The 27,765-nt window shown below is 38.1% G+C and overlaps 1 protein-coding gene across 2 annotated transcripts in view; it reads left to right on the plus strand.

Moving 5' to 3' along the window:
- Positions 1 to 27,765, plus strand: part of FER (FER tyrosine kinase) — a 184,143-nt gene that overhangs the window by 25,765 nt on the left and 130,613 nt on the right. For both annotated transcript variants that reach the window (XM_026865513.1, XM_026865514.1), the window contains exons 5-9: positions 3,186 to 3,369; positions 5,776 to 5,913; positions 6,857 to 6,976; positions 21,716 to 21,838; positions 26,450 to 26,639. In XM_026865513.1, coding sequence (XP_026721314.1) covers positions 3,186 to 3,369; positions 5,776 to 5,913; positions 6,857 to 6,976; positions 21,716 to 21,838; positions 26,450 to 26,639 — 755 coding nt within the window. The remainder of the gene's footprint in view (positions 1 to 3,185; positions 3,370 to 5,775; positions 5,914 to 6,856; positions 6,977 to 21,715; positions 21,839 to 26,449; positions 26,640 to 27,765) is intronic.

Raw genomic sequence — 27,765 nt, forward strand, 5'->3', positions numbered from 1 at the left:
TGACACACACACGACAGGGGATGGGGGACCGGGACGGGGACAAACAGCTCAACTTCATAGTAATTTGTTACCTAGGGAGTTCCTGAGTCAGAAGTGGAGTGACTCTTAGTTATTTGTAGCACTTTGTGATTTGTGTACACATGTCCATTCACTATTAAACTGTCAAATTTTTTCATGCCTATGGTAACTTTAACAAAAAGACCGAGTAGGTTAGAGACATGATAGTTAAGAACATCCCGTTTTTAACAAAATACATACTAGTTCCATATAATGCCTTACAACTGTTACATTGAAAGAAGTTGGGAAGATCTGTTAACTGTGGTCTCCTCTCAGATGTTGCTCCTTGGTCTCCTTTTGCTTGTGGAGTCCTCATTTTTAGTCATTCCTTCTGAATTCCTTGTGTTCCCTACCTTTCTGATCCTTATTGCCATTCTCTGAGCCTTTTTCACTTCCAGTATGTCCTCCTTGAGGTGAAATAACTGCGTGCTGGTTTATGTGGATTTAATCAGTGCCATAACAATGCTGTGTAGTCATTTGCTAAATAATATCTTGTCTAACTGCTGCTGAATACTGAGTTAACATTTCTATTAGTCTTTCTGTACTAACGCCAAGATCTCATACCTGAGTACATTTACTAAACTTGAATAGTATTTTTCCCCATATGCTATTTGCGCATTCTTCTATAAATACACATTAAATTACAAAATGGTAAATTATTCAGTACATCTTAAGGTTTTTTCCCAGTTCTTCACATTTGGTTCTCCTGTTCACTTTCTTCTGCAGCATCTTCATTGTCATCTTCATCACTTCATGTGTCAGGACCCAACTGATATGCCTGGGGCACTGCAGTGGGTGCCTACTTCCTCCTATGAAAACTAATCTTAATATTTCAACTAAAACTTTTTCAAGTTCCAAAGCTAAACACCTTCCAGTTCTCATAATTTCTATTTTTTCTCTAACTTCTTCTTCTAACACTGTAGAAGAGAGAGATTAATTGACTCTTTCATAAAGAGATATTTCAGCCTGGAAATTGCTGAAGGTCTTCCATAGTGAACACAGATGGAAAAAAAGTTTTTATCCTACCAGCTCCTTTTATATAGTGACTGTCCTTTACATTTACTGAGAAGCTTTCTGACTCCACTGTGTATGAAAAAGGTTTTGTTACTGTTTTACAGGTTTTTTCCTTCAACTTTTTTTTTTTTTTTTGACATGTCATATTTCTGTATTTTTATTGGAGTTCAAAATTATTTCGGTATTTCTCATGTGACACAATTTCAGCTTTTCAAGGTCTGCTTTCAAGCCTCTGCTCTTCCACTTATCTATGAATAATTCCTTTTATTTCTCAGCTACTTTGTGATAGGATGGTAGAAATGTTAAAATAAAATCTTTTTCATTACTTAAATTATGTTAAGGTTATAAGAAAGGTAGCGGTCTCAGTGAGATTGGTTTAGTTAGTGTGTGTTTATCTGTGCAGGTATTTGGGAATCTGCCCTTGATAACTGCAGGTACAGGATTCATTTAAAATGTCTTTAGTTGCTGAAAAAATGAAACAATTCATAAATATAAAGAAGATAACAAGGATATGAGTAAGAGCTTATGTGTCTCTGTAAGACATCATGTCAGAATAATCTCATAACCTTTTATGACAAGGGCAATGCATGATCAAGTCAAAAATATTCTAGTAGAGGTGCAAAAACTGCATAAAGCTGCTTGGAGAATGATTGTTAATGAGGTCCTGCCATAATAATGTATCCTATGGTACATTGCAGGATGTATGTTGAGATTAGGTTTGGGTGGTCTTTCAATGTTTCATTACTTTGTATCAGAGTTTTAAATTCCCAGGCATCACTTTGCCTTGAAGGGACTGAAAGTGCACTGAAAGGCAGCTGTAGAGTTAGAAACAGTATGATAAACTAAGAGATTAGTCTCAAAAAAAATAGTCTTCCTTGGCAGGATCAGATGCCAAAGCAAAAGTAGTCCAAAACATGCCATATTTGTTTTGTATTAAAAAAAAAGACATGTTTTTTTCTTTTTTTAGAAAATGTTTAATTTTTTTTTTTAATGAGCTATAAGTATCTAGAACGTTAAATTACTCCTTGACTGAAGTTGCACTTGTGTAAGATTGTGAACCAGTTAACTGCAAAAAGACAGCCGGACTTTAAAGGGAAGACCAGTGTGTCCATTAGTATAAAATTTAGAAGATTGGACACAAGAAGAGAGTATGTAATCTAATATATAAAACATGAATTGCAGAGGATGATAGAATCTGTTTTTCATACCCATGGCACATAAGAAGTAAGTAAGAGTTTAAAGCAATAAAGTTTTATGTTGGAGAGTGAAGGGGCAGGGAGGTGGGGGAATGCAGCTAGCATACCACCATACCTCAATGTTACTAGGAAGTTGCAAAGTTATCTGTCATTGGAGATCTTAGGAAAATCATAAAACTTAGTGTGGCAAAGAATAGAATAGGTTACCTCTTGAAGTATGGTTTAGCTCTCAGGTTCAGCACTGATCTGGTCTTGTCAGCATGAGTTTGAGGACTTCCAGTTTCTAATACAGTAGACCTGAGATTGTAGAGCCAACCTCCTGATTAGAATACTGACAGTTATAAGGAGGTGTTAAATTGTAGTGGAGAAACTGCCCCATTTTTGACAGGAGTAATAGTGTGAGAATCTAGCTACTCATATGTGACTGCACCATTGGTTTATTGAGATGGTATGTAGCAATAGCATTTTTTGCTCACAATCAGTGACAGATTTTTAGTGAATCATGTATCTGACCTTATAGGACATCTTAACTTCCTTAATTTAAAAATGTTTATTTGCTCTAAGGCAAATAAAAGATTAGCTTTGTGGTAGACATATGTATGAGTTTTGTTCTTTATTCTTCATAGTTATATTATTTTCATACCTGTGTAGATAGTGGTTTTCATATACTTCTATATAAAGAATTCTCACATTTCTGCTCAAAGAAAATACAGCAGTTTTTTTCTTAGTCTTTTAATTAGAAACCAAGACATTTAGTCTTACTAATGATCAGATATGACCTTCTTCAGGGAAGTACCTTGGAAAGACAACAGTAGAAAAAGGTGCAAACTTACCATAAAAATACTAGATTTATGTTATCTAGAAGTTAGTATTCTTTCAAATCACCATGTGCATTTTTCTTTTTTTGTTTTCTTTTAGGAAAGGAGACTGAGAAGGCTAAAGATCGGTGTGATAAAGCTACTATGAAGCTTCATATGTTGCATAATCAGTATGTGTTGGCACTGAAAGGAGCACAGTTACATCAACACCAATATTATGATACTACACTTCCTCTGTTACTTGATTCACTACAGAAGATGCAAGAAGAAATGATTAAAGCCCTGTAAGATGTATTATTATATATTTTTAACTTGTGGAATTTTGTATGTGTAATATTCTGGTTAATTTATAGGATTCTTTGAAAATAATAAACTGTGATTAATTATATATCAAGGGATAATGAAAAAAGATGTTGCCATCTTTCAATTTACAATAATTGTGCATAGAAAGTCTATCCAAAAAATGCAGTCAGTAGTTTTGAGTGGTTACTTAAACATTCTATCAATATGCGCTCTCATAAAAATTTAAAATCTTACAGATTAACTGCAGTGTTTATAGCTTAGTTCATGCTTTGTCCTTCAGCTGATATACTATGGCAAGTTTGTCGTCTATCTGGTTGTCTTATGAAATTCCACCAGCAACAAATTTGGTTTGAACTGGCCAACTGTCTTTAAAGTCATTATGGAGGAGGGCTGGGCAGATGTGGGGTTAATCAAATGTGTGAGAGAAGTAACAGGATCATATAAGCCTGTTCTCACTATAAGGAATCCAACCTTAAAAATACACTTTTTTCTGAAAAGATCATTTTTGATATCATTACAGAAGATGTGCAAACTGATGATCTCAGAAAACAGACAGTGAGCACTTTAAGCCCTCTTTTCTGTTTTCTAAACACCATGCCTCTTTGTCTTTCCTGAAGAATGGGAGTTGATTAGGGAGTCTGTTCTGTACGTCTTTTTCTGGGGTGTTGTTTAAATCAGCCTAAAAGAAAGGGCAGTTACTTTTTTTAGTAGGTATGGTTCATTTAGATGTGAAGCACTCTAACTTATTTTATTACCTTCTCTGAAGTCTGCATTCATCTTGACTTCAGCACACTACCATCTTCAGTGAGGGAGTGTTGGGGATTTCCCACTTTATATGTTCACATGGTGCAGACACCATTAACTGCCTTATGCAGTATCATATTAATTTCCTTGATTGTGGTGCAGATATCAAAATGAAATAGACCTTTGTAGTAGTCTCTGTACAGTCCTTTTAGTCTTAATTTTATATATAAAATCACAGAAAAAACCTACAGTTAAATTTGTGTGCTGTAATTAAGGTAATTTTTCATAACTGTGATATGATAATTCACTGAAGAATTTTATGATGGAACAAGAACCTATAGAACCCACTCACCTTTGTTATGTCTGGAGTAAAAACCTGTAAAAATTTTTGTCACCGCATAGACTTTTTTGTGAGATCTGAATATATGGAAAATTATTCCTATCTAGTATCTTTGGTGTACAGAGGTAATGATTTCAGTTGTAGAGCTTGGCGTGGCCATCTGTGTGCAACATATTTGCATTATAATTCTGATTTTGCAAGTGATCTAGTTTTTTTTTTTTTTTTTTGGTAGTTGACATAGTTTCCCTTTCTCTTCGATATGTCGTTGCTGTAGATGACATTCACGTATCTTTTCATCACATTCTGAACTATTTTATGGAACCTTTTCACACATATTGTTCGCAGGCAAGACAAGATTTAATGCCTTCTCTTGTCTGTTTTCTCAGACAAAGTATTAAAAAATCCCAATAATATAACTTTTACAGAGTAAACATAACTTCAGATCTTATCCAGGAAAAATCTGTTGATATTTTTTTCTCGGAATATTCCTCTGAGCTGGCCAAAATTTATGAAAGCTCACTATGTTTCAGAGCCTTGCAAGCTAGCAAGTTACAGATACAAAAGCGAAATAGGAAATTATTATGAGCGTTCATTTATAGAAAGCTAAATGTTAAAGAGGGTGTTCTGAGGATATGCCACTGGATAATATTAAGAGTAGTAGCACAATATCACCTATTATTTTACCATTCCCTATTCACTTTTTTTTTTCCCCACTCTTGGAAGCAGGTAAAGACAAGACTGGGTGACTGGTACTTTCTTACAGGAACTTCTTGCTTGATTTTGTTTCTTCTTGTAAATACATACTAACTTGTGATATATGCTTATTTTAATGTGAATGACAAATCATAAAATAAATATATGAAAGATAGTTAAAATAATAAAAAACAGTTTTTAAAGGAAGTGAACACTATTTTTTGACTCTTTTACTTATGCCAGAATATATTTATTTTGTAAGTCAGAACATGAAAAGCTTTAGTGTAGGTTATGACAAGCATAAGTCCTTTATGCTTGCTGTAACAGTGTTATCAGTGAGCTGTATACATCCCTTTTCCTTGTAATCTCTACAGTTTTTAGTTTAGCTACCCTGTATGTAGGTATATTATTCTCACTCATAGCCAATCTGTAAAGAAAGGGCCACAGCTGATCTGTTATTTCTTTGAGTAATATATTGTCTTATTTTTTCCCTTTTTAGCCAGTTGCAACAAGAGTTTGTAGAAACAGCAGATTGAAAGTTTGAAGCATCTTCAGTGCCATCTATGCCTTCAGTGCCATGTTATACACTAGAATTTTTTTTCCTCTCTAGAAAAGGAATCTTGGATGAGTATAGCCAGATCACCAGTCTTGTAACAGAGGAGATTGTGAATGTCCATAAAGAGATCCAGACCTCGGTTGAACAGATAGACCCTAATTCTGAGTATAATGACTTCATAGATACTCACAGGTATACATTTTCATCTTGGTGTGCATGTTCATGTTTCTTCTTGAGAAAACCCTGCATTAAACTGCAGCACTGCTTAAGTGATCAGAGTTGAATTTGTTTCTGTTTGGTTCCTTTTACATTGTTACTTGTAAAGCTTTATTGTATTTTGAAAATTGTTTTACTTATATGTACAGAAAATGAGCTGAAAGTCAGGTTTTTAATCTGACTATTTCTTTAGCCATCTGTCTCTTTGTCTGGCTCTAGAAAAAACAAAATTTCAGATACCATTATTACATGTAGCCATAACTTTGGTACTGACAGCAGACTATACATGACAGTCCAGATTCAGAGTGAGCCAATTTACGGTGTATTTGGATGCAGTTGCATTCTGGGCTAAACTGAGTTTCTCTGCTTTATTTCTCTTACTGTCCAAATTTTAGTTTGAGGTGACCTCTAGGTACCTCTGTGTACTGTGCAGTGACTGCATGTTGAGCAGTGCCTGAGACTACAGAGTATGCAGATAATGGAAGGAAGTTTTTTACTTTAAAAATAAACTATTTACCATTTATTGAACTGTTACTCTGTATTAGTGTATGCAGAAATAGTCCTAAGACTTCTTGCATTCTTTTTTGTTATGTGCAAATTGATAATTATCACATGCAGACTTATAGCAAAGAGTGGAATGTTCACATTGATGGCCCTTGAGAAACTTGGTTATGCTGTGATATTAGTTCAAAGAATTGTATGCCATTTTATTATCTGGTATGATTTTAAGACTGCTTTCTTCATTCAGAGGAAAAAGTATATGCATCCAGTTGCTACCTTTCCTTCATATATAATTTAAACTATATTACAGTTATAAAAAAAAAAAAAAAATTAAACATAATGATTTGCTTTATTTGATTTATACCTACTCAAAGGTATATGTTAATTTTGAAAATATAACATTTATTTACTAAATAAGGTCATCAGAAGTTGTTGAACAAGAAATAGAGTTTGATACGTCCTTACTAGAAGAAAATGAAAACCTGCAAGCTAATGAGATCATGTGGAATAATCTAACAGCAGAAGGTTTACAAGTCATGTAAGTCTTTCTTCACAAACCTTTCATCCTTTGGAAATGCTGTTACACATTGTATCTAGGCTCACTCAGATCATTGCATAGCTGTGTCCTAATTTTTAAAGTCCAGTTTCTAAAAACAGTATTTTCATGCTATATGCTCTTTCCTATGCTCTTTTTATGGTTCCTTTGCAGAAAAAACAATCCTCCCTGCTTCCGCCAAAAACTTGCCACCACTTTCAATATATGTTCCTGTCCTTGTGAGTTAATTTATACAATGTCCCAAATCCATCATGAATCCTTCTTGTGAACACACCGATTCATCTTCCCAAAAATGTTTCCACATTCAGTACTCTAGGAAAAATACTGAAATCTTTTGATGACACCACTGAGTACAGTGATTTAAATTGCTGTGCAGAAAACTTTAATTAATGTATTTATTTCACTTATAAGTGTTTGCTTTTGTTTTCAAATGACCTTTAAAATACATTGGCTTACTAACACAGGTTTAGCTGTTGTATTGCACTTCATGGAGCTTTTAGCTATTCAGGGTGATACACTACCTATCTCTGAATATTGTTAATATATTGCCTCATTAAATCTTTTCATTACTTTTACCAGCTTCACCTTTAATCACATTTTATTGGAGAACAAATCTCCTGCTGAAGTTGTTATGTTCTTATATTATCATCTTCAATTTTTGGCATAAAATAGTCTGATCCAGTCACTTGTGAGAATGCAACTATTAATTGTACATCTAATTTTAAAAATTTTTATATATTGATCATGGCAATTAAAAATTCAGAATTTCATTGATTGATGATGTTTTTGTTGTCTGAACTGTATTTCATCATTGTGACTTATTTGAAGATTTTTTTTTTCCTTTACAAAGCATAACATCTAAATAAGATATCAGGGGTGTGTTGTGCAGTTTTAATTTTTTAAAAATTTTTCATCTGCCTAATCATACTATGATCCTTATTTCTTGTAGGTTTTTCTGAAAACCAAAATCATAGTGAGTCCTAATAATGGTGAGGTATTTCAAACATAAACACATTGCAGTGTCTTCTGCAGGTTACTGTAATCTCTGTGTTTTCAATATGACAGAATCTCTGGATTTTATTAATTCCTTTTCAAGGTTATTAATCACCCTCTCTTTTTTCCATGCAATCTGATTACTTTTTGGAAATTTATTCTTTAATACGTATTGAAATACCCTTTTTAATATGAAGTTTCAGCCTCCTTTGTCAGACTTCTCCTTAAATTGAAGTAGATTCAGATTCATCTTTCTTATGAAAGGATCCCTTGATAATTAAAGGATTCTGTTTATAACATATTCTGCATAATTACTAAGTTTAGATTATTTCTGCTCAAACTATGTGTACATCTAGATGTAGTTCTGCACAGTAACAGGAAAAAATATATATACTACATCTCTCTTTTCAATAAAGTTTTATAATTTTTCAAAGATTCTGCCTTCTGTAGCTCAAAAAGAAAACTAACTTCTTGTTCAGCTTGTCTTCTGTATCCCATTGTTTTGAAGTAAGACATCAGCATGTCAAAGTGAAAGAGATTAAATGCTGTCTTTCTAGTAAATTATTCTGATGCAATGCATATTTGTATTTATAAATATGCATCTGAATATTTGCTTACATATATAAATACATACAGTGTGTTCTGTTACAAATCTTACATTCAATCACTTTAAATTATTTTGTGAATTTGAGAGAGAAATGAACAGGAGCCAGCAGTGTGCCCAGGTGGCCAAGAAGGCCAATGGCATCCTGACTTGTGTCAGCACTAGCGTGGCCAGCAGGGACAGGGAAGGGATCTGACCCCTGTACTCGGCACTGCTGAGGCCGCACCTCGATTCCTGTGTTCAGTTTTGGGCCCCTCACTACAAAATGGACATTCAATGACTCGAGCGTGTCCAGAGAAGGGCAACAAAGCTGGTGCAGGATCTGGAGCACAGGTCGTAGGAGGAGCAGCTGAGGGAACTGGGATTGTTTAGCCTGGAGAAGAGGAGGCTGAGGGGAGACCTCATGCCCTCTACAGCTCCCTGTAAAGAGGTTGCAGAGAGCTGGGGATGAGTCTCTTTACCCAAGTAACAAGTGGTAGGACAAGAGGTAATGGCCTCAAGTTGCACCAGGGAAGTTTTAGACTGGATATTAGGAGGTATTTCTTTCCAGAAGGGGTTGTTAGGTGTTGGAATGGGCTGCCCAGGGAGGTGGTGGAGTCCCCATCCCTGGAGGTGTTTAAGAGTCAGGTTGACATAGTGCTGAGAGATATGGTGTGGTTGGGAACTGTCAGTGTTAGGTTAATGGTTGGACTGGATGGTCTTCAAGGTCTTTTCCAACCTAGACGATTCTGTGATTCTGTGAAATTTTAGGGTGTGACATTATTTTTTGGAACAGGAATCAAATAGCTCTTTTAAGTGTTGCTGTCTTCAGGGTGTTCACTTTCTGGTATAGATTTAGGACTCTAAGCAAAAAAGTGAAATTGTATTATGTCAGACCAAAGATTGACCTAACCAACTTCCTTCTCTCTTACATTAGCCAACAGTGAAAAGTCTAGGAAGGAGAACAGAATAATGATGCAATGCTGTTTCCTCAGAATGATCTCTCAGCCTCCCCCAATTTTCAACTAAGAAATGTTTTGAGACAGAATTAGCATTTGTTTATAATAGCCTTAGAGGTGTTTTTCTTTCATGAATTTGTTCAGTCAGTTTTAGTATGTACAAGTAAGTATCTGTTGTCAGCAGAAGTTTTGGTCAAGGAATTCTAGAGATTAACATCATAGTATCTGAACCTGCTGCTTAGTTTTATTTTATGTCTCTTATGCTTTTGTTTTGGATGAGAATAGGAATGATCTACTTCTTTCCACTTATGATATTGTAAAATTCTGTCATACTTTGTGTTCTTTTTCAGAGCCATCTTTAGCTTTAGTTTATCCTTTCACAAAACTTACTCATATCTTTTTATCAAAGTCATCATCTTTATTTGAATATTTTCAAGGTTACTGTATTTTTTTTTTGAGGTGAATGACCAAAATTGCACAAGTAATCCAGATGTGTAATTTAGAAAGAGGCATACTGAGGTTTCCCTGTTCCTGCTTGTTCTGCTTGGTTTCTCACAAATCCTAGAGAACCATTGATTTTCTGACAGTGTATCAAACCAGTGTTTTCACAAAATCATGAGGATCTCATTTCTGACTGGTAATGGTAAGCTTTAGAGCCATTCACTACACTGACAAAGCTTTGGATTGTTTTTCCGCTTTCTAAATGACAGTCCAGTTATTGAGTGTCATAAGATCCAGAATAATCCTTTTGTATTCTTCACATTCAGCCCTTCCCCCTACCTAAAATAATGTTTTACTGTCAGTATTCTTTGACACTTTTTAAACTGTCCTTTTATTTGAATTATTATGAACATACTAAGTAGTGCAGATTTTTGTGAAGCTCCCCTATCTCTTGGCAATGTAGAAACTGTTTAATCTTCATCCTTCTTTTTAATTGATTTTTAGTGCAGGTGAGAACCCTTCCTTTTAGAACTGCTTAGTTCTCTGTAACTGCCTTTGCTCATATACCTTTTTAACTGTGTTTTAGATATATTTTGTTATAGTCTTGCTTTAAAACCACTACAGCCAAAAAAATAGACTCTGTATGACTGGAAATTTGAAAGTAAGATATTACATACTTTATCCATAGATGATGACTTCTTAAAAATCCATTCTGTATGTGCTGAAACAATGGAGATTTGACTGTTGATCTTTATTATTGAGATCATGGCCTGGAATCTTCAAAATACTACATAGTTATGCTCCTGCACAGGAGAACTACCTTCACTATCTACCATATGTAATAAATCCAGTACACATAGTGGATTTATTTCACAGACTTTTAATAGATTCAAATACATACATTGATTCAGAATCAGTTATTTTGGCTGAATCAGTTGTTTTGAATATGTGAAGGGAAAATGACAACTTTACATACATTACTGTTTAAGGATTTTCACAAATTGTATTTTGAGAAAACATGATGAGAAAACTGACTCACTTTTACATTTTTAAGTAAGTTCATGTTTATGAATAAAGTTTTGACAGAAGGAGGTAGTTAAAAGTCAGTGTTGACAAGCTAACCTTCCTAAGTAGTGAGAGAGAGGTATGGCATCTTTTGATAAATGTTGGTGACTGTCACTGACTAATATTGAGGTCTTCTGGAAAGAGAGTAACAGAATAAAAGTTTATGCTTTCAAGATGCTGAGAGAAGGAGACCAGGATGAGGTAAGTGTTGATCAATGGGCATATGAATTAATATCCAAATTAATTTTCAAAATCTTCCGAAACATAAGTTCTGTAAGCACATACTTTTATTGATATTTGAGGCAGAACTGTGCTAATGACTAAAGAAATATGAAAGGCAGCTCTCCAGGTAGCCAGAATGTAGTTTGAAGATGTTGGCTTTCTAGATTTTTTGGGGCCTTATTTATGTGTTCTCATGCCACTAAAACCTGACCATTTGGGAATCTGTGGTTATTAAAGCTAATAAGGATTATAGTGATGTTAGTAATAAAATGATTTTGTAAACTGATTTTACCCAGGAGGCAAATATGAGGCCACAAGAAACTTCCTTTGACAACCACAACCAAGATGATACAAGGCAGATGCAGAGATGTCTAGCCAGTGTGAATGAAAATTATCGTTTAAAACTAAACACAGGGGTTGAATACAAGTGTGTGTATATGGTTGCTTTGTTTTGTTTTCTCTGATATAAATACAAACATGCTGAAGTATCTCATAAGTTTTAGGGAGAACTACATCAACTTTCTATTTCAATCTGATGCTACAATATAAAATCTGATATTTTTGAAATGGTAAAATACTTTAATATGTTGTTTCTGCATGTATACACACATACCTTCCAGTGATGAACGATCATAATTTGGTTTTAATTTCTTGAGTATTGGTGCTTGATCATTAGATGTAACATCTGCTTCCTGTAAATCAAGTGTTAAGCCAATACAATGTTAATTAAAATTTTGATTAGAAAGCTGACCAAAAGGCAGTATCTGAAGTTACAAAATCGGTAATTACTTTCTTAGCAAGGTATTAAAAGAAGTTTGTTAATAGTAAATTTGAGACCCAGTGTAAGAAATTTGTAATTTCTGAGTTCAGCGTACAGATTGTGATAGCCTAAAATCAATAAAATGTTTATTAAAAGAGAGCTGTGGGGATTTTACTTGGAGAGAAATGTTTTAAATATTTCCCTTATCTCAAAATAAACACATGCAGATGCTTGTTCATTTGGGAAATAAACTTTTATCATTTGTCATATGGCTTTTTAATAGTAATTCAAGTCTTCCAAGATAAGGTCAGAGACTGAATAAAGAATATATTTTATCAACATTGTATAAAGTATACTGGGAGGAGAGAGAACTAACTCAATATTTAGAATCAAATAATTCAGTTAGTTTGTTACATATGGACATGGAAAGTGGCTCCCATGTATCTAGAGTCGATTTAGATTACTCTTAGTTCACCTTCTGTGCCACCTCCAAGACTGGAATGGTATGGGGCAATAGACCTGTGAAATGATAAGTACTATATGTATTTTGCCTTTGTTTCACTCTTTACTTCAGTAACTTCTTTATTGAAATTGAGCTTGAAAATACAAAGGAAAAAGGGTAAGATAGTTAAAAATTCATGAATAGATGAATGCAGAGAAGGAAACGAGGTGCACATATTTATTTATTTTTTAAAAGTTGTTCTCCTGGCTTGAAATCCACACACCTATTTTGATATGCATTTTAGGAATCATCATTATGTGATCCATTTATCTACATTGTTCAGAGTGCAAATGTTATTGTACATTTGTTGACTATTTGGTTACTGGGTTCAACCAGGATAAAGTTAATTTTCACAAGTAGCTGGGAGGGGACACAGCCAAGACAGCTGACCTTGAACTAGTCAAGGGGACATTCAATACTGTGTAATGTCATGCTCAGTATATAACTGGGGGAGTTGGCCAGGAGGAGGAGGGATCATGGCTTGGGAACAGGGTGAACACTGGGTTCTGGGTGATGAGCAATTACATTGTGTGTCACTTGCTTTATATATTCTTTTAGTAGTATTATTATTAATATTTCTTCTCTCCTTGTGTTGTCCTATTGAACTGTCCTTATCTCAACCCACCAGTTTTGCCTTTTTTCTTCCAGTTCTCCTACCCATCCTACTGCATGGGGAGGAGTGAGTGAGCAGCTGTGTGGTGCTTAGTTCTGGCTGGGCTTAAACCACTGCAGACCTTTTTGATGCCCAACATAAAGCATGAAGGGTTGAGATAATGACAGATCTGACTAGAGCATCTTAAAACAAATTTGTTACACACATTTTTTATATTATTTAATTAGTCTCTGCTCACAGTGTTGGTTCACTTGTTCACATAGTGGTGTTATGTAAATCCTTATATGTACTATTCCCTGCAGTGATGTTTATCACCTCTGGGAGGGGGATCAGGAGTATAATTTTGCTGTACTGGGTAATATTATGATTTGATTACATCACTGGTCATGAGGTTAAGCTGATATTTCTATGTGGCATTGTTGTCATGCCTGTATCTTGGGCACCTTCTCTTGGAATTGATTAGTAATCACCCCAGTCTGTGGGGAAGATGGGGGGGGATACTTTCTCCTGCTCTATCACCTCCCCTTTCTCTTCCAGGCTAATTAGAGTTACAATTTGAGAATTTTGAATATTCTTGAGATGTTCAAGGCAGCATGCTCTTATTGCTATGTCTCCTGAATGTGTCTCAGGTCACATTTAGAGTTACACAAGCATTTTTTTAAGAATACCACCCAGCAATCTGCCCCAAGTCATGGGTTGCAGGACATGTCAGAGAATATGGGCAGGTATCTAGAGAATTTCTCAGCTCCAATGGTTTGGAAGTTCACTCCTGAACAACTACAGGACCCTGATGAAGTGATAAGAGTATTTGAAAGGAAAATGCTGTGGCTATTCCAAAGAGGCACAACTTAGTGCACCGTGTTCGGCCCGGGCCAGTATCTACTAAACACTGCTCAATATGATGCAGCAGGAGGAAGGGAGTGAAATCAGACCAACAGGCACTGCAGCTATTCCAACCCTCATGACAAGCACTGCAGCTCCCCCAACCCTGGCAACTGCCACTATGGCTACTCAAACCCCAGTGACAGGCACTGTGGCTACTCAAACCTCAGTAACAGGCAGTGCAGGTGAAACAGAGAATGAACCTGTGCTGCTATCAGTCACCCCTATACAGAAGAAATACACCAAACATTCAGTTCTCTTAGTGAGGGATGAATGTGAACCGGGATCATTATGAGACCAGAAGGAAGAGGCAGAACCAGAGATAATCACCCGATCCCTATCCATGAAGTGAGCTGTGAGGTATGTCGAAGGATTTCAGCTGCCATCCAAGTGAGCACATTGTTACTTGGATGCTCTGATGCTGGATAATGGGGCCAGTAGCCTAGAATTAGAGGATAGGGAAGCCAAGCAGCTAGGATCCCTGTCTAGGGAAGGGGACACTGACAAGGTGGTTGGAAAAAAGACACAAGTCCTCAGCCTCTGGAGGTGATGTCTGTCAGGCATGAAGTAAAGGTATCCCTTCAATGAAGACGTTACATGTCACCCAGGCAAGTGGACCACCATGGAGAGAGGTATCCGGTGCCTGAGGGAATTAGCCATGCTGGAGATGATTTATAATGATCTGGATAATGTGCAGTTACCCACATATCCATGTGAAATCCAATACACATAATCCACGTGGTGGCAATTTCTATGAAGTGCACCACTGTCATATGCCAACTCATTGGCAGTCATGTGCTGGAAAGAAGGTGAGGATCAAATGGTGAATAAAGTGGCTGGCTAACTCTGACAATAATAAGGCAATCTCTCTTCCTCCCTGTGGGCCTGCATCTTGGCTGTGGAGAAAGTCACGGGAGTTCCAGCAATTCAATGAGGATATGTCCTGCTCCCCACCTGTGTGGGCCTGTATCTCAGCTACTAGGAGTTAGCATTCATCTGATCAAGAGAAAGGATATAGAAGGTACACACCACAGGATATTCTGTGGTTTTACCTGTGTGACCATGGAGAGGACATGAGGAAGTCAGATGGAAAACCTACTTCAACTAGAGGCATGGGTATATGAGTTGCAAGAAAAAAAATCACAAAAGGGGATTCTTCCTGGAAAAATGATGCTCCAGTTTTCAGTGGGCAGTTTCCCAGAGCAGAAGGGCTGATCTCACTTCTAATCCTCTTGAAGGGATCCATGTTTACAAAAGGTGAATAATGAACATTGTGACCTGGATTAGAGAGGACCTGCCTCTAGCCAGGTGCAGGAAAGGAACAACTAGGTGTACTGAACTGTGCATTTGATGGCCTGTCATGCCAAACCCACAGGAGTATAATGCTCTAGTAGACACTGGTGCACAATGGACCCTGGTGCCATGTGCCATATAAAGGGGCAGCCATGTGCTATATGAAGGGGTAGAACCCATCTGTATTTCTGGAGTGACAGGGGGATCCAAAAAGCTAACTGTTTTGGAAGCTGAATAAGACTAACTGGGAATGAGTGGCATAAACACCCCGTTGTGACTGGCCCAGAGTCCTGTGCATCCTTGGTATAGATTACCTCAGGAGAGGGTATTTCAATAACCTGAAAGGGTACTGGTGGGCCTTTGGTACGGCTGCCTTGGAGACAGAGGAAACTGAACAGATGTCAACCTCGCCCAGTCTCTCAGAGGACCCTTTTGTGGGGTTACTGAAGGTTGAAGAAGGACAGATGCCAATTGCTACCACAGTGTTTCACTAATGGCAACATCGCACAAATTGAAATTCTCTGATTCCCATCCATAAGCTAATTCATTGACTGGAGAGCCAAGGGATGATCAGCAAAACTCACACACCCTTTTATAACCTCACATGACCAGGGTGAAAATTTAACAGAGAGTGGAGACTAACAGTAGACTATTGTGGCCTGAATGAAGTCATGCCCCATGCAGGATATGCTAGAACTTCAGTATTAAATGGAGTCAAAGGCAGCCAAGTGGTATGCCACAACTGATACCACCAATGCATTTTTCTCAATCCCTTTGTCAGCAGAGTGCATGCCACAGTTTGGTTTCACTCGGAGGGGTATACACTACACCTGGAACTGACTGCCTCAGGGGTGAAAACAGCCCTGCTGTGTTGGATTTGTTTGTGTGGTGGAGTTTTTGGTAGCGGGGAAGTGGGCTACAGTGGTGGTCCTCTGTGAGAAACTTCTTGAAGCCTCCCCAGCTTCAAGTCAGACCCACATCTGTGCCAAGGCCAAGCCAATGGTGGCCATGCCTCTGTGATAACATATTTGAGGAGGGGAATCTGGGAGGAGGAGTGGGAGTTGTGAGGAGGAGTTACGAGGGAGACACCTATGCAATCACTGAGGTCAGTGGAATAAGGGAGGAGGAAGGGAGATGCACTGGAGCAGAAACTCCCCTGCAGCCCATGGTGACATGGCGGGCTGTGCCCCTGAAGCTCATGAGGTCTGTGGTGGAGCAGATGCCCACCTGCAGCCCATGGTGAACACCTTGCTAGAGCAGGTGGCTACTCCTAAAGAAGGCTGGGACTCTGAGGGAAGCCCCTGCTGTTGTTAGTCTCTGGGAGGACTGCGGCATGCAGGAGGGACCCACTTTGGAGCAGTTCAGGAAGAGGTGCAGCCCATGGGAAGGACTCATGTTGGAGAAAGTTCATGAAGAACTGCCTCCCATGAGAGGGACCCCATGCTGGAAGTGTGCAAGGAGACTTCCCCCTGAGGAGGAAAGAGGGGTAGAAACTATATGTGAGGGACTGACCACAACCCACATCCCCTGTCCCCCTGCATGGGAGGAGTTGTAGAAATCAGGAGCAAAGCTGGGCCCATGAAGGGAATGGTGGGAGGAAAGTGTTTTTAAGATATGGTTATACTTTTCACTGTCCTACTCTGATTGTTAAGTGGTGGTGGTGGTGGTGGTTGAATTAAATTGATGTTATTTTTCTTTCCCTATCAGGTCTGTCTTTTGCCCATGACCATTATCCCTCCTTGTCCTTATGTCAATTCCTAAGCCTTTTGCTTTATTTTTCCTCCTTTCCATTCCCAAGGGGAGAAAGGGTGAGCAAGTGGCTGCGTGGTACTCAGTTGCCCTCTGGGCTTAAGTCATGACACCTGCCATTTGTCATAGACTGATCAAGACTGCACAGGAACAGGGTGAAGCCCCAGAATACCTGCAATACATTGATGACAACATCATACAGGGCAACACAGCAGAAGAATTTTTTGAGATAGAGCAGAAAATAGTTCAGATCCTTCTGAAGGCCAGTTTTGCCATAAAACAAAGTCAGGTCAAGGGACCTGCACAGGAGATTCAGTTTTTAGAAATAAAATGGCCAGACTGGTGTTGTCAGATCACAGTGAATATTATAATCAAAATAACAGTTCTATTTCCACTGACCAACAAAAATGAAACACAAGCTTTCTTAGGCATTGTGGGTTTTTCAAGGATGCATATTCCAGATTACATTCTAATTGTAAACCCTCTCTATCAAATGACCTAGAACAAGAAGGATTTTAAATGGAGCCCTGAACACTGACAAGCCTTTGACCAAATTAAATGGGAGAGTTCATGTAGTAGCCCTTGGACCAGTCTGTGCAGGACAAGGTGTTAGAAATGTGCTCTAAACTGCAGCCAGGGAGAATGGCCCTATGTGAAGCCTCTGCCAGAAAGCACCAGGGGAGATCTGAGGCCAACCCCTAGGGTTTTGAAGTCAGGGATACAGAGGATCTGAGGTCCACTACACTCCAACTGAAAAAGGGAGATTGGCAGCATATGAAGAGGTTCAAGCTGCCTCAGAAATGGTTGGTACTGAAGCACAGCTCCTCTTGGCACTCTGATTGCCATTGCTGGGCTGGATGTGCAGAGGGAGTATTGTCTGTACACACCATGCAACCAATGCCACGTGGAGTAAAGTGGGTCGCACTGATCACACAACGGGCTCAGATTTGAAATCCCAGTTGCCCAGGAATTCTGGAAGTTATCACAGAAGGCAAAGATTTCAGAATATCGCCAGAGGAGGAGGTGATGGATGCTGTATGGGCCCCACTGTATAATAAACTGCTAGAAAATGGGAAGCAATATGCCCTGTTCATTGATGGATCCTGTTGCATTCTGTGAAAGCATTGGAGATAGAAGGCTGCTATATGGACTCCTATACAACAGGTCATAGAAAACTTCTGAAGGAGAAGTTGAATTGAGCCAGTTTGCAGAAGTGAAAGCCATCTGTCTAGCTTTAGACATTGCCGATCAAGGAAAATGGCCAGTGCTCTATCTCTATACTGACTCACAGATGGTGGGAAATGCCCTGTGGGGGTTGTTCCAGCAATGTAAGCAGGGTAACTGGCAGTGCAAAGGCAAACCCATCTGGGCTGCCCTATTGTGGCAAGATACTGCTGCCAAGCTAGAGAAGCTGGTTGTGAAAATATCTCACATAGATGCCCACATACTTAAGAGTAGGGCCACTGAGTAATATAAAAAAGAAAAAAAAAAAGCAGGTGGATCAGGTTGCTAAGACTGACGTAGCTCAGATGGATCTGGACTGGCAACATACGGGTGAATTATTTCTAGCGTGGAGGATCCATGACTCCTCAGGTCATCAAGGAAAAGATGCAACATAAAGATGGGCTATTGGCCATGGAGTGGACTTAATCATGGACACTATTGCACAAGGTTATTCATGAATATAAAATGTTCTGCTGTGAAGCAAACCAAGCAGTTAAAGCCTCTGGTATGGAGGACGATGGCTGAAACATAAATATGGGGAGGCCTGGCTTATTGTGTATATTGCACTCCCACAAATATGCCAAGGCAAGTGCCATGTGCTTACAATGGTGGAAGCAACCATTACACCATTCCAGTGGTGGATTGCTGGAAACATTCCATGCCCCATGCCACTGCTTAGAACAACACTATTGTGGACCTTGAAAAGCAAGTGTTACATGGTATCTCAGAAAGAATTGAGTCAGTGGGACTCATTTCTGAAACCACCTTATAGACATCTCTGCCAAAGAGGATGGTCTTGAGTGGCTATATCGCGTCCCCTATGCACTGGCCTCCAGAAAAACTGAATGATACGGTGGACTACTGAAACTACACTGAGAGCAACAGGGGTGAGACTTTCAGACATTGGGATACACATTTAGCAAAAGCCACCTCATTAGTTAACACTAGAGAATCTACCAATTGACCTGGCCCTGCTGAATCAAAACCTTCATCTACTGTAGAAAGAGATAAAATCCCTGTAGTGAAGAATATGTTAGGAAAGAACATCTGGGTTAGTCCTGCCTCAGGCAAAGGCGAAACCATCTGTGGGATTGCTTTTGCTCAAGGACCTGAGTGCACTTGGTGGGTGATGTGGAAGGATGGAGGAGTTTGATCTGTACCTCAAGGGGATTTGATTTTTTAGTGTGTCATGAATGGAAGTCTTAACACGGTAATGATTTATTAACAAATCAAGACTTATTAATGACTAGCAACACTTAATTATTAACTAATTCAAAGATTTACAAAATAATTAAGTAAAATATAATTAAAACTTAACTACAGATTTGAAGATAACAAGATTCACACTAATATGAATCACTCTCTGTGATACCTTAAATCAGTACATACATACATACATACATACATACATGTGCATTCACAAACACAAGATGTACAGACATATGAAAGTGTTTGGATCCAGTAAAATATGTATCTACCCACACTTGTGAAAATAGCTGTATATACCCAAACACAGTGGTAGGCAGAGACAGAGTGGATGAAAGAGAAGCTAGCTCAAGTCAAAATGTCCCTATTCTTGAGTTTAGGGTAAATACAATGCATTTGACGCGTCCCAACTCAGATGAGATGCTGGTCACAGGCCTGCTGTGATCCAGAAGAGCTCAAAGGGTCTCCTTGGGGTTGCTATTTATAGGGCCCAAGATAATTGGCTTTTGTTAGATACTTTTCACTCTGTCCTAGCTTGAACAATGGGGTATTCTGGTATCTTCCACCAGTTGCACAAGAACTTGATAGATCTGCAATTCTGTTATTGTTCTCCCTTGACCACATCCCAGGTACAGGTGTACCAGGCTGTCAGGAGGTAATGGACTGTTATAACTGTCCCCATGTGACAGGGAGAGCATGAGCCAGGCTTATCAAAGGGGTGCTTTACACACTCTGTTTCACTGGCATTAGGAGCCCTTACCTCCCCAGATTGGTATGTAGTCCAGATGGGGTTGGAATTACACAAGGACCAAGCAACATAACATGGAGGAGACTGTGTGTGTGTGGGGGAAGAATTGCATCACCACAGGGTAAGAATAGACAGTGAATTAAATTGTGTGATGTTAATTGCTAAATAACTCTGCCACTGTATGTCATCACTGCTACAGTTGCTATATGCTGTATCAATGGTATTACAGTAAGAATCACAAATCAGTGAAGGATAGACTTTGATGATACCAAAGGAAATGCAGCAGTGATAAAACTTGAACTGCCTTCAGCAACTGCATCCAGCAACTTCCTCAAGATCAACATCTTCAACCTGCAGACTGTGAGTGTGGGACACACCAGATACGCCAGCCATGAGCTCTGGATGCAGCAGGCAGCAGTCCAACACCACACACCATCTCTTGTGCCCTGAAAGACTGTTACAAGAGATGGAGTCCCCAAGTCATGGTTTAAATTAATTCAACAGACACATTAGAGGCATGGCCTATAGGCTAGGGGAACGATAGCTGACCTGAACTAGCCAGAGGGATATTTGCTACCATGTGATGGTCATGCTGAGCGTATAAACTGGGGGAGCTGACCAGGGGGTGGAGGGATTGTGACTCAGGAACAGGCTGAGCATTGGGTTCCAGGTGGGGAGTAATTGCATTGTGCATCACTCACTTTATATATTGTTATTAGCATTATTAGTATTATTGGTATTATTATTCTCTCTCTCCTTGTGCTGTCCTGTTAAACTGTCCTTATCTCAACCCATGAGTTTTTACCTTTTTTTCTTGCAATTCTCTTCCTCATCCCACTGCAAGTGAGGAGTGAGTGAGCTGCTGTGTGGTGCTTAGTTGCTGGCTGGGCTTAAACCACATCAGTAGTGGTTTTAATATACAATAACCCATTCTCCATTTGGATTGAGGAGTATTGTCCAAGTTTTATCTTTCCTTTGAATTAACCATTACCACAGATTGTGTTGCTTTATAAAAGTTATTTGTAGAGAAAAATATGCAGATCACTTATAACAGAAAGTATCAGTTTGTATTTTTGTTATTTCTAGAGATGAATACAGCCCAGTTACTGTTTCTGTGTATTTATGTAACATGTACTTCAGGAGTTGGAAGGCTTCTGTCTTTCATAAAGCATCTTATAAATTAGCAATAAGGCATTAATTGACAGAACTCATCACACAATCTGGAAAAAGTTTTCTTGCTAGGACAGTCTGCAGGCAGAGCAGATCTGTAACTTGTATGTATACAGAGGCTAGTGTGGGATCGTTAATAATATGGGTTAATGATATAAAGGCATATCCACAAAAAAACATCACCAAGCACTGAGTAAGGTAGTTTAAAGAATAATGCTCCATTTAATCTTCAGAAAAAAATAATACAATGTTCCCAAATGTATACAGCTTGTATATTCACAATGTGGATTTCTGAAATCTATGTCTTACAGGTTAAAAACAGTAATAGAAGAACTGATCCAGACACAGCAAACCCTTTTGAGCAAAGAGGAACTTGTGTTGGAACTGGAGAAAAAGATAGAAGAGTCTTCCAAGACTTGTGAAAAGAAGTCTGAGTAAGTCAAAATGAAATTTTTTTGAAATATTTGAAATAAATTGAGGGAAAAGCATCTATAATGCAATTCCTAAGACTTAAATAAGAAATAACTTCCATTTATCTTGTTCTGCTTTTGTGAGTAGTGATTATTGTGAAAAACAATAATGTTTCCCATCTCAAAAATAACCCTTACCTACTGCAGGTCCTAATTAATTTGAGAACTGAGCAGCTCCATTAGCTTAATATAATTGCCATAGTGTTGGGACCGCTCAAGAAATGGACCTTTGGTTAGTATTATAACTTTAGATTGATGGAAGGAGTCAGTTCAGATTGCCTCTCTGACAGAGTTCACTGTGTACGTATAATTTTTGTGAAAGACTTTTTGGAACTCATCAGATTAAGTTCATTCTTTGTTACATTTTCTTTATGAAACAATATAAAGCTGATACCCTGTAGTACTGCATAGTAAATAATGAAGGCAAGAGATTAGTGAGTGGTTTATAGTGCCATAAATAAAACATTGTTATAGCAAATTATACTTGGGCAAGATCTTTAGGGTTTTTTTCTACCCTGGTTAGAAAAAATATTCACATTCCAGTCTAAACTGAAGTTAATACAACACATAAATAAACATTCTGTCTGTAGTGATATTTTTTCTGATTCTTGTTGCAGTCATAACCTTACTAACTTGGTTATAAATATTAGTTTACAGTACCAGAAAATTGGAATGCAAGTCCTCAGGTAATCTTGTCTTCATTCCCTGAAGAAGTCTTGAAGCTCTTTGTTGAAAGCATCTTATCACTTTATACATTGGATAGTATTTCATTCATATAAAAAACTCTGTGTATGTATATGATATCAATGTTTTGATTAGGTACTTTCATGTTCTTTCTCTGGTGAGAAGAATGTACTCAGAAGATTGTATTCAGTTTATTTTCCATTTTTTTTATTCTTGACCTACCTTCCTTGTTGCATGTTACTTAAAAGGATGAACTGTATTTGAACTATATGAGTGAGTTTGATGGGGTTTCTGTCTCTGAGAATAGTTCAGACCATCGCTGTGTTTCTTGCTGTGGGTAGGCTCTTGTGACTGATTCTGCAGCAGATGTTTGTGATATTGAAGAGATGATTTCAGTTCAGACTGTACCAGTACCTGTAGGTATTATTAAAAGGCATGAAATCTGGCATAGTTTTCTGGTTGTAAGATAAATGTTTCCCCGAAATCACCCCAGTTCTTTTTTTGTGATCAGTCCTGCCTTCCTCCAACAGACCCTGTTTTCACCTTTTAACAGCAGTGCAAAGGGATCAGTATGCTTTTGCTCATACTTGCGGTCCCTAGAAGACCTTGTCTGTGTTCTTGACTGCTGTCATAGCATATGACACTGGTCTCAGTGCTGCAAGGCAAGGTGAAGTGTAAATGTAGTTGACCAATAAATGAAAGCTTGATTTTTGAGCCAGATGTCATTCATTTGGTGCAAAGCAAGTCTTTTCCAGAAAAGAAAGTGAGGAACTATACTCCAAATGCAAGAGCTCTAGACCATATGTTATTGTTGAGCCTCATCCGAAGTGCTGAGCTTTACCCTTCAGTGCTGAAGAAATCTCATCTGTTTTATCTGGACAAAATGATGGTAAAAATCTGCAAAATCAAGTTTTCTGTATTCTCACTTGAACCAGTTTGGACTTCAGCTCTCTCCCCACTTATTCCTGACACAGCTTCAGTACCACGGGTTCTGAGTTGTTCACTGACTTTGCAGTGGCAATCTGAGCTGAGGCTTCAAAGCATTTATTGGTGTCTAATTCTGGCAGCACTACAAATTGATCTTTGTATATGCACTTTTCATTAGGCTGTGTGCAGAAGTGTATCTCCAGGTCTCTGATTTTGTCTTCCTCCTCAATATGTAGCTGTATTGGTACTAATAACCTGGCACCAATATCCCTTTCTGCCTTCAAATGATTATACCACCTGCAACACATAGAGTGTTTTAATTATATTTCATTTATATATGTTTATTGTCAAGCATACCATAAGCACTTGTGACATGATAGCACATTGAATATTTGGGGTTTGATTCGATTCACCTTTTTACCACTTACTAACCTGTTGCCCTGTTCTGGTCTTGAAAGGATTCTTCACACAAGATCTGACTCTCTGAGGTTGCTGTAACTCTTGCTAGCCACAAGGACTATAAAGGCTGCACTCATGCAAGACATAGGCAAATAATTTCATAGGTTTTAGTTACTCTTTCATAGGTGGAATGGGGATCATTCAGTGTCAGTTGTCTGTAAACCAATTAGGCGATAATCCATCTTGCCACAGTTTAGGAACTTGTGACTTTTAACTTGCAGGGTATGTTTTCTTGTCTCCGGATCATGATGAGTTGAAACCATTCAGTGTTTGGGATGTTCTCGTTCTAGTCAGTGTATATTCACCAAAGCCTTGCTGATGGTGGAAGGCTATCATTTTCATAGGTCAAACTCTTTTTTTTTCTCCTAATGAGGACCAGATGAACAATTATCCTGACATTATCCTCAAGATAATGTTCTTCCATTTCTTCATGTGATGCTTTTAAATGTGTGCAGTCTTGTGTCAGACCTCAGTTTCAGGTCCTCTAATTGTGTCTTCATATATCATAGCTTTCTTTCTTGTCATCTCGAAAAATTGATACTCAGATTTGCTGATTCCTAGGTCAGGATTAAGTTGAAACCACACCAAGGATCCTTCAATTCACAAAACTCAATTTTTATTGGCTCACAACAGATAATTGGCATGAAAACTAAGAAACCTCTGCAACAGGCATTAAACTGCCGACTAGTGGCAGATTTTATAACATACCCCAATAAGCCTTAAACATGCCCCGACAAGTCTTGCCTTATATGCGGGCATACAGAATAAGAATGGGAGAGAAAAGGGGAGAGAGAGAGACTAAAAGGAAGATTTCATCAGTCCTGCTTCCATCGTCGGTCCAGCCAGCCTAGCAATCCCGTTCTGGAGGGGTGCAGCTACCCACAACGTTGACTTTTGTGCTTTTATAATTCCTTGCCCCGCCTCCGGGTTGAGCACTTGAACTCGTTAGGCTAATTACGCAGTTTATTTTTCTAGAATGCTTCTTGCTTTCGGTACATGCGCAGCTTCTATCTTCAGATGATTCTGGGTGAGTCGGCGTGCTTGGGGGTCGCTGGGGAGTTACTCCCCCCTCCCTGCAGGTGTGACCGTAGTTTGACCTTTCCTTTTAGCACACAGGTCATGAAAACGGCTTCTCTATTGGCTCTTCACAGTCACTTGAGATAGGGAAGTTCAACCTCTGAAAAGTGTGGTACCACCTCCACAGTACCCCTCCTCTTGCCTCTCCTGCCTGCCATTGCCTGCAGAGCTCCGGCGTTTCTATAGAATCCATTTCCTTTGCCAAAGCGTGGCTGAAGTACTAACTATGGTTTCATCGGACCGTCACGCTTCTTATATGAATGATCATTCTGCTTGTTGCATGGAGTTCTATTCTTTGGTGATTTAGTACAATGCTCATCTGTAGGGATATGATTTTTATCTTTCCTGCCAATAAGGGTTTTATTGCAGATGGTTCCTTATCACTTTGGAACCTCTTGGAATAGTCATGTGGCTCAGCATCTGTTTGTAAAGGACCAGTCTCAGTATGAAAGATTTTCAAATTTCTTTTTTTCTCCAAGGGTAGGGCTTGCAGGAGGGTCTGTCTCATCGGGGTTATTCGGAAGCTACGGAGTGACAGAATACTGTCATTCTTCATGGTTCGGCTCCCTCTACCTCCTTCATCTGTTCTCACAGACTGAGAATTCTGTATAAACCATGTGTCACTGGGCTCCAGCTGAGTGCTTTTAAGGGTGTCTGTGTTGTACTGTGGATGGTTCTGTCTTTTAGGTAGCTTTTGTCCATCTTTTGTTTTGGCAGTTCTTGAGCATAATAGTCATCTAGGTACCTGCAGATGTTTTAAGAGGTATGCTTGTCCTTCAGTAATGGTTGAATTATGTTATCTGTCTAGGAGTATTAAGGGGTATGAGGAGTATTCAGAGAAGAGCTGTAAAAACATGCAGAAGACAAGAAAAAATAGCTTTTAATTATTGAGTTCAATTTATTTAGCTTTATAAGAAGAATATTAGACTGCATTCCAGAAATACTTTGGCAGTAGAGGACATTTCAGTCCAGAAGAGACAATAGATATCTGACTTGATACCAGGTGAACTTATACTGAATATAATGTGGGTTTAATAGTGCAAATTATTATTACAACACCTGTGTGGATTGCAGTAGATTTCTCATCACTGGAAATCATAATCTAAAAATGCATTTCTTCTCTAAAAGTTGAGGAACTCCAGTGTTTTTAAATTCAATTAAAAGTGGATGAAAATATTAGTTTCATTTTTATTTTTTTACAACATGATTTTTGTGATAGCTTGAGAAAAGAGAATAGCAAAGCAGGTGTTTGCTTGCACTGTCTTGTAGCTTTGCAGATTTTCTAGAATTGCTTCATGTGTTTATGTCTTTGAACAAATAATTCTCGAGGAATTTTCATGCTTTTTTTTTTTTGTAGCTTTTACAAAAAAAAAGTATGTGTATTAAATTAGGTATATTTTTAAATTGTTTGTTTTTTTTTCTCTGCAGTATTGTACTCTTGCTGAGCCAAAAACAAGCCCTGGAAGAACTTAAGCAAACAGTTCAGCAATTAAGATGCTCTGAGGCAAAATTTGCTGCCCAGAAAGAACTACTGGAACAAAAGGTTCAAGAAAATGACGGGAAGGAGCCACCACCTGTAGTGAATTATGAAGAAGATGCCCGATCAGTGACTTCTATGGTGAGTTTTAAATCTGTTTTACTGAATTGGGCAGCCTTGCTATTGTTTTTCAGTCCTCAGATCAGAGTCTCAGGATATTCACAAGGATTGCAAACTTCACTTTACATTAGCAGAGACCTGTTTAGAAAAACAGTTCAGTTGTGTGATTTTTAAATTTATTTATTTATTTTTTATTTCAGTAACTTTTAACACAGTCTGTATGTCTGTGGGTTTGGTTTGGTCTATACACTTAATGTTTATGTTCTCATTAGACTTGTATAATCAAAAGTGTAAGTTAATATACAGATTTAGTAAACATGACTGATTAGCTATTGGTAATTTCATTGGATGTGTTAAAATACATACACAGTTGCAGATAGAAAACTAACAGTAAAAGCTGTTGGAATCACTTCACATTGTATAATTGAAAAAATGAATTTTACATACTGAATTGTTCTTCTCTTTAAACAGAAACAAACACTAGTTTCTTCACAAGTTATTTTTAAATGTTTACATGCTCTTAATAATCAAAAGGAACTTTTTGTTCCATGGTGAAACCCCATGTAACTTAAATAAGTACTAATATTTTGTGTGACTTCCTTTTCTCAATTATATGCAGCTATGTGTAGAGATAGTAGGGTGTTTTAAAAAGCAAACAGAGTACCTGTTTACTGAAGGGACAAGCAGTAGTGTTTGTGTTTATGAATTGGTTTGACACATATGAGATGCTTGTGACTTACTTCCTTTAGAGGTTTAGCCTGCCATTTCTTTTGGCCCACAGAGCAGCAGCTCAGTAAAATGATACTGAAATGGTTGTTTCTAGAGGAATGCATTTGTTTTCTCTATTTGCAGAACCAAGTTTGTTTTTTCTTCCATTCCCATTCTACGGTTATACTTAATTGTCAGTATTCTCTTTCTTCCACTACTACTGTTTAATATTTACAAGGCACTAGCAGGTGGTTGCTATTTTCCCTGGTACAAAACTTTATTTTACAAAGCTGGTATGCTTGTCATGATATAGGAGGAGTTGATAAAGCACAAAAACATGGAGAAGGAGAAAGGAAGGATCCAGGATAACGATTGTGAAAGATTAGGGGGCTTGCAATCATTTTGGATTGGCTATCTTGTTAGTAATGTCATGTAATGT

The sequence above is a fragment of the Athene cunicularia genome (genome assembly GCF_003259725.1).
Source record: "Athene cunicularia isolate RWA chromosome Z unlocalized genomic scaffold, athCun1 chrZ_part1, whole genome shotgun sequence".
In the NCBI taxonomy this organism is placed as follows: domain Eukaryota; kingdom Metazoa; phylum Chordata; class Aves; order Strigiformes; family Strigidae; genus Athene; species Athene cunicularia.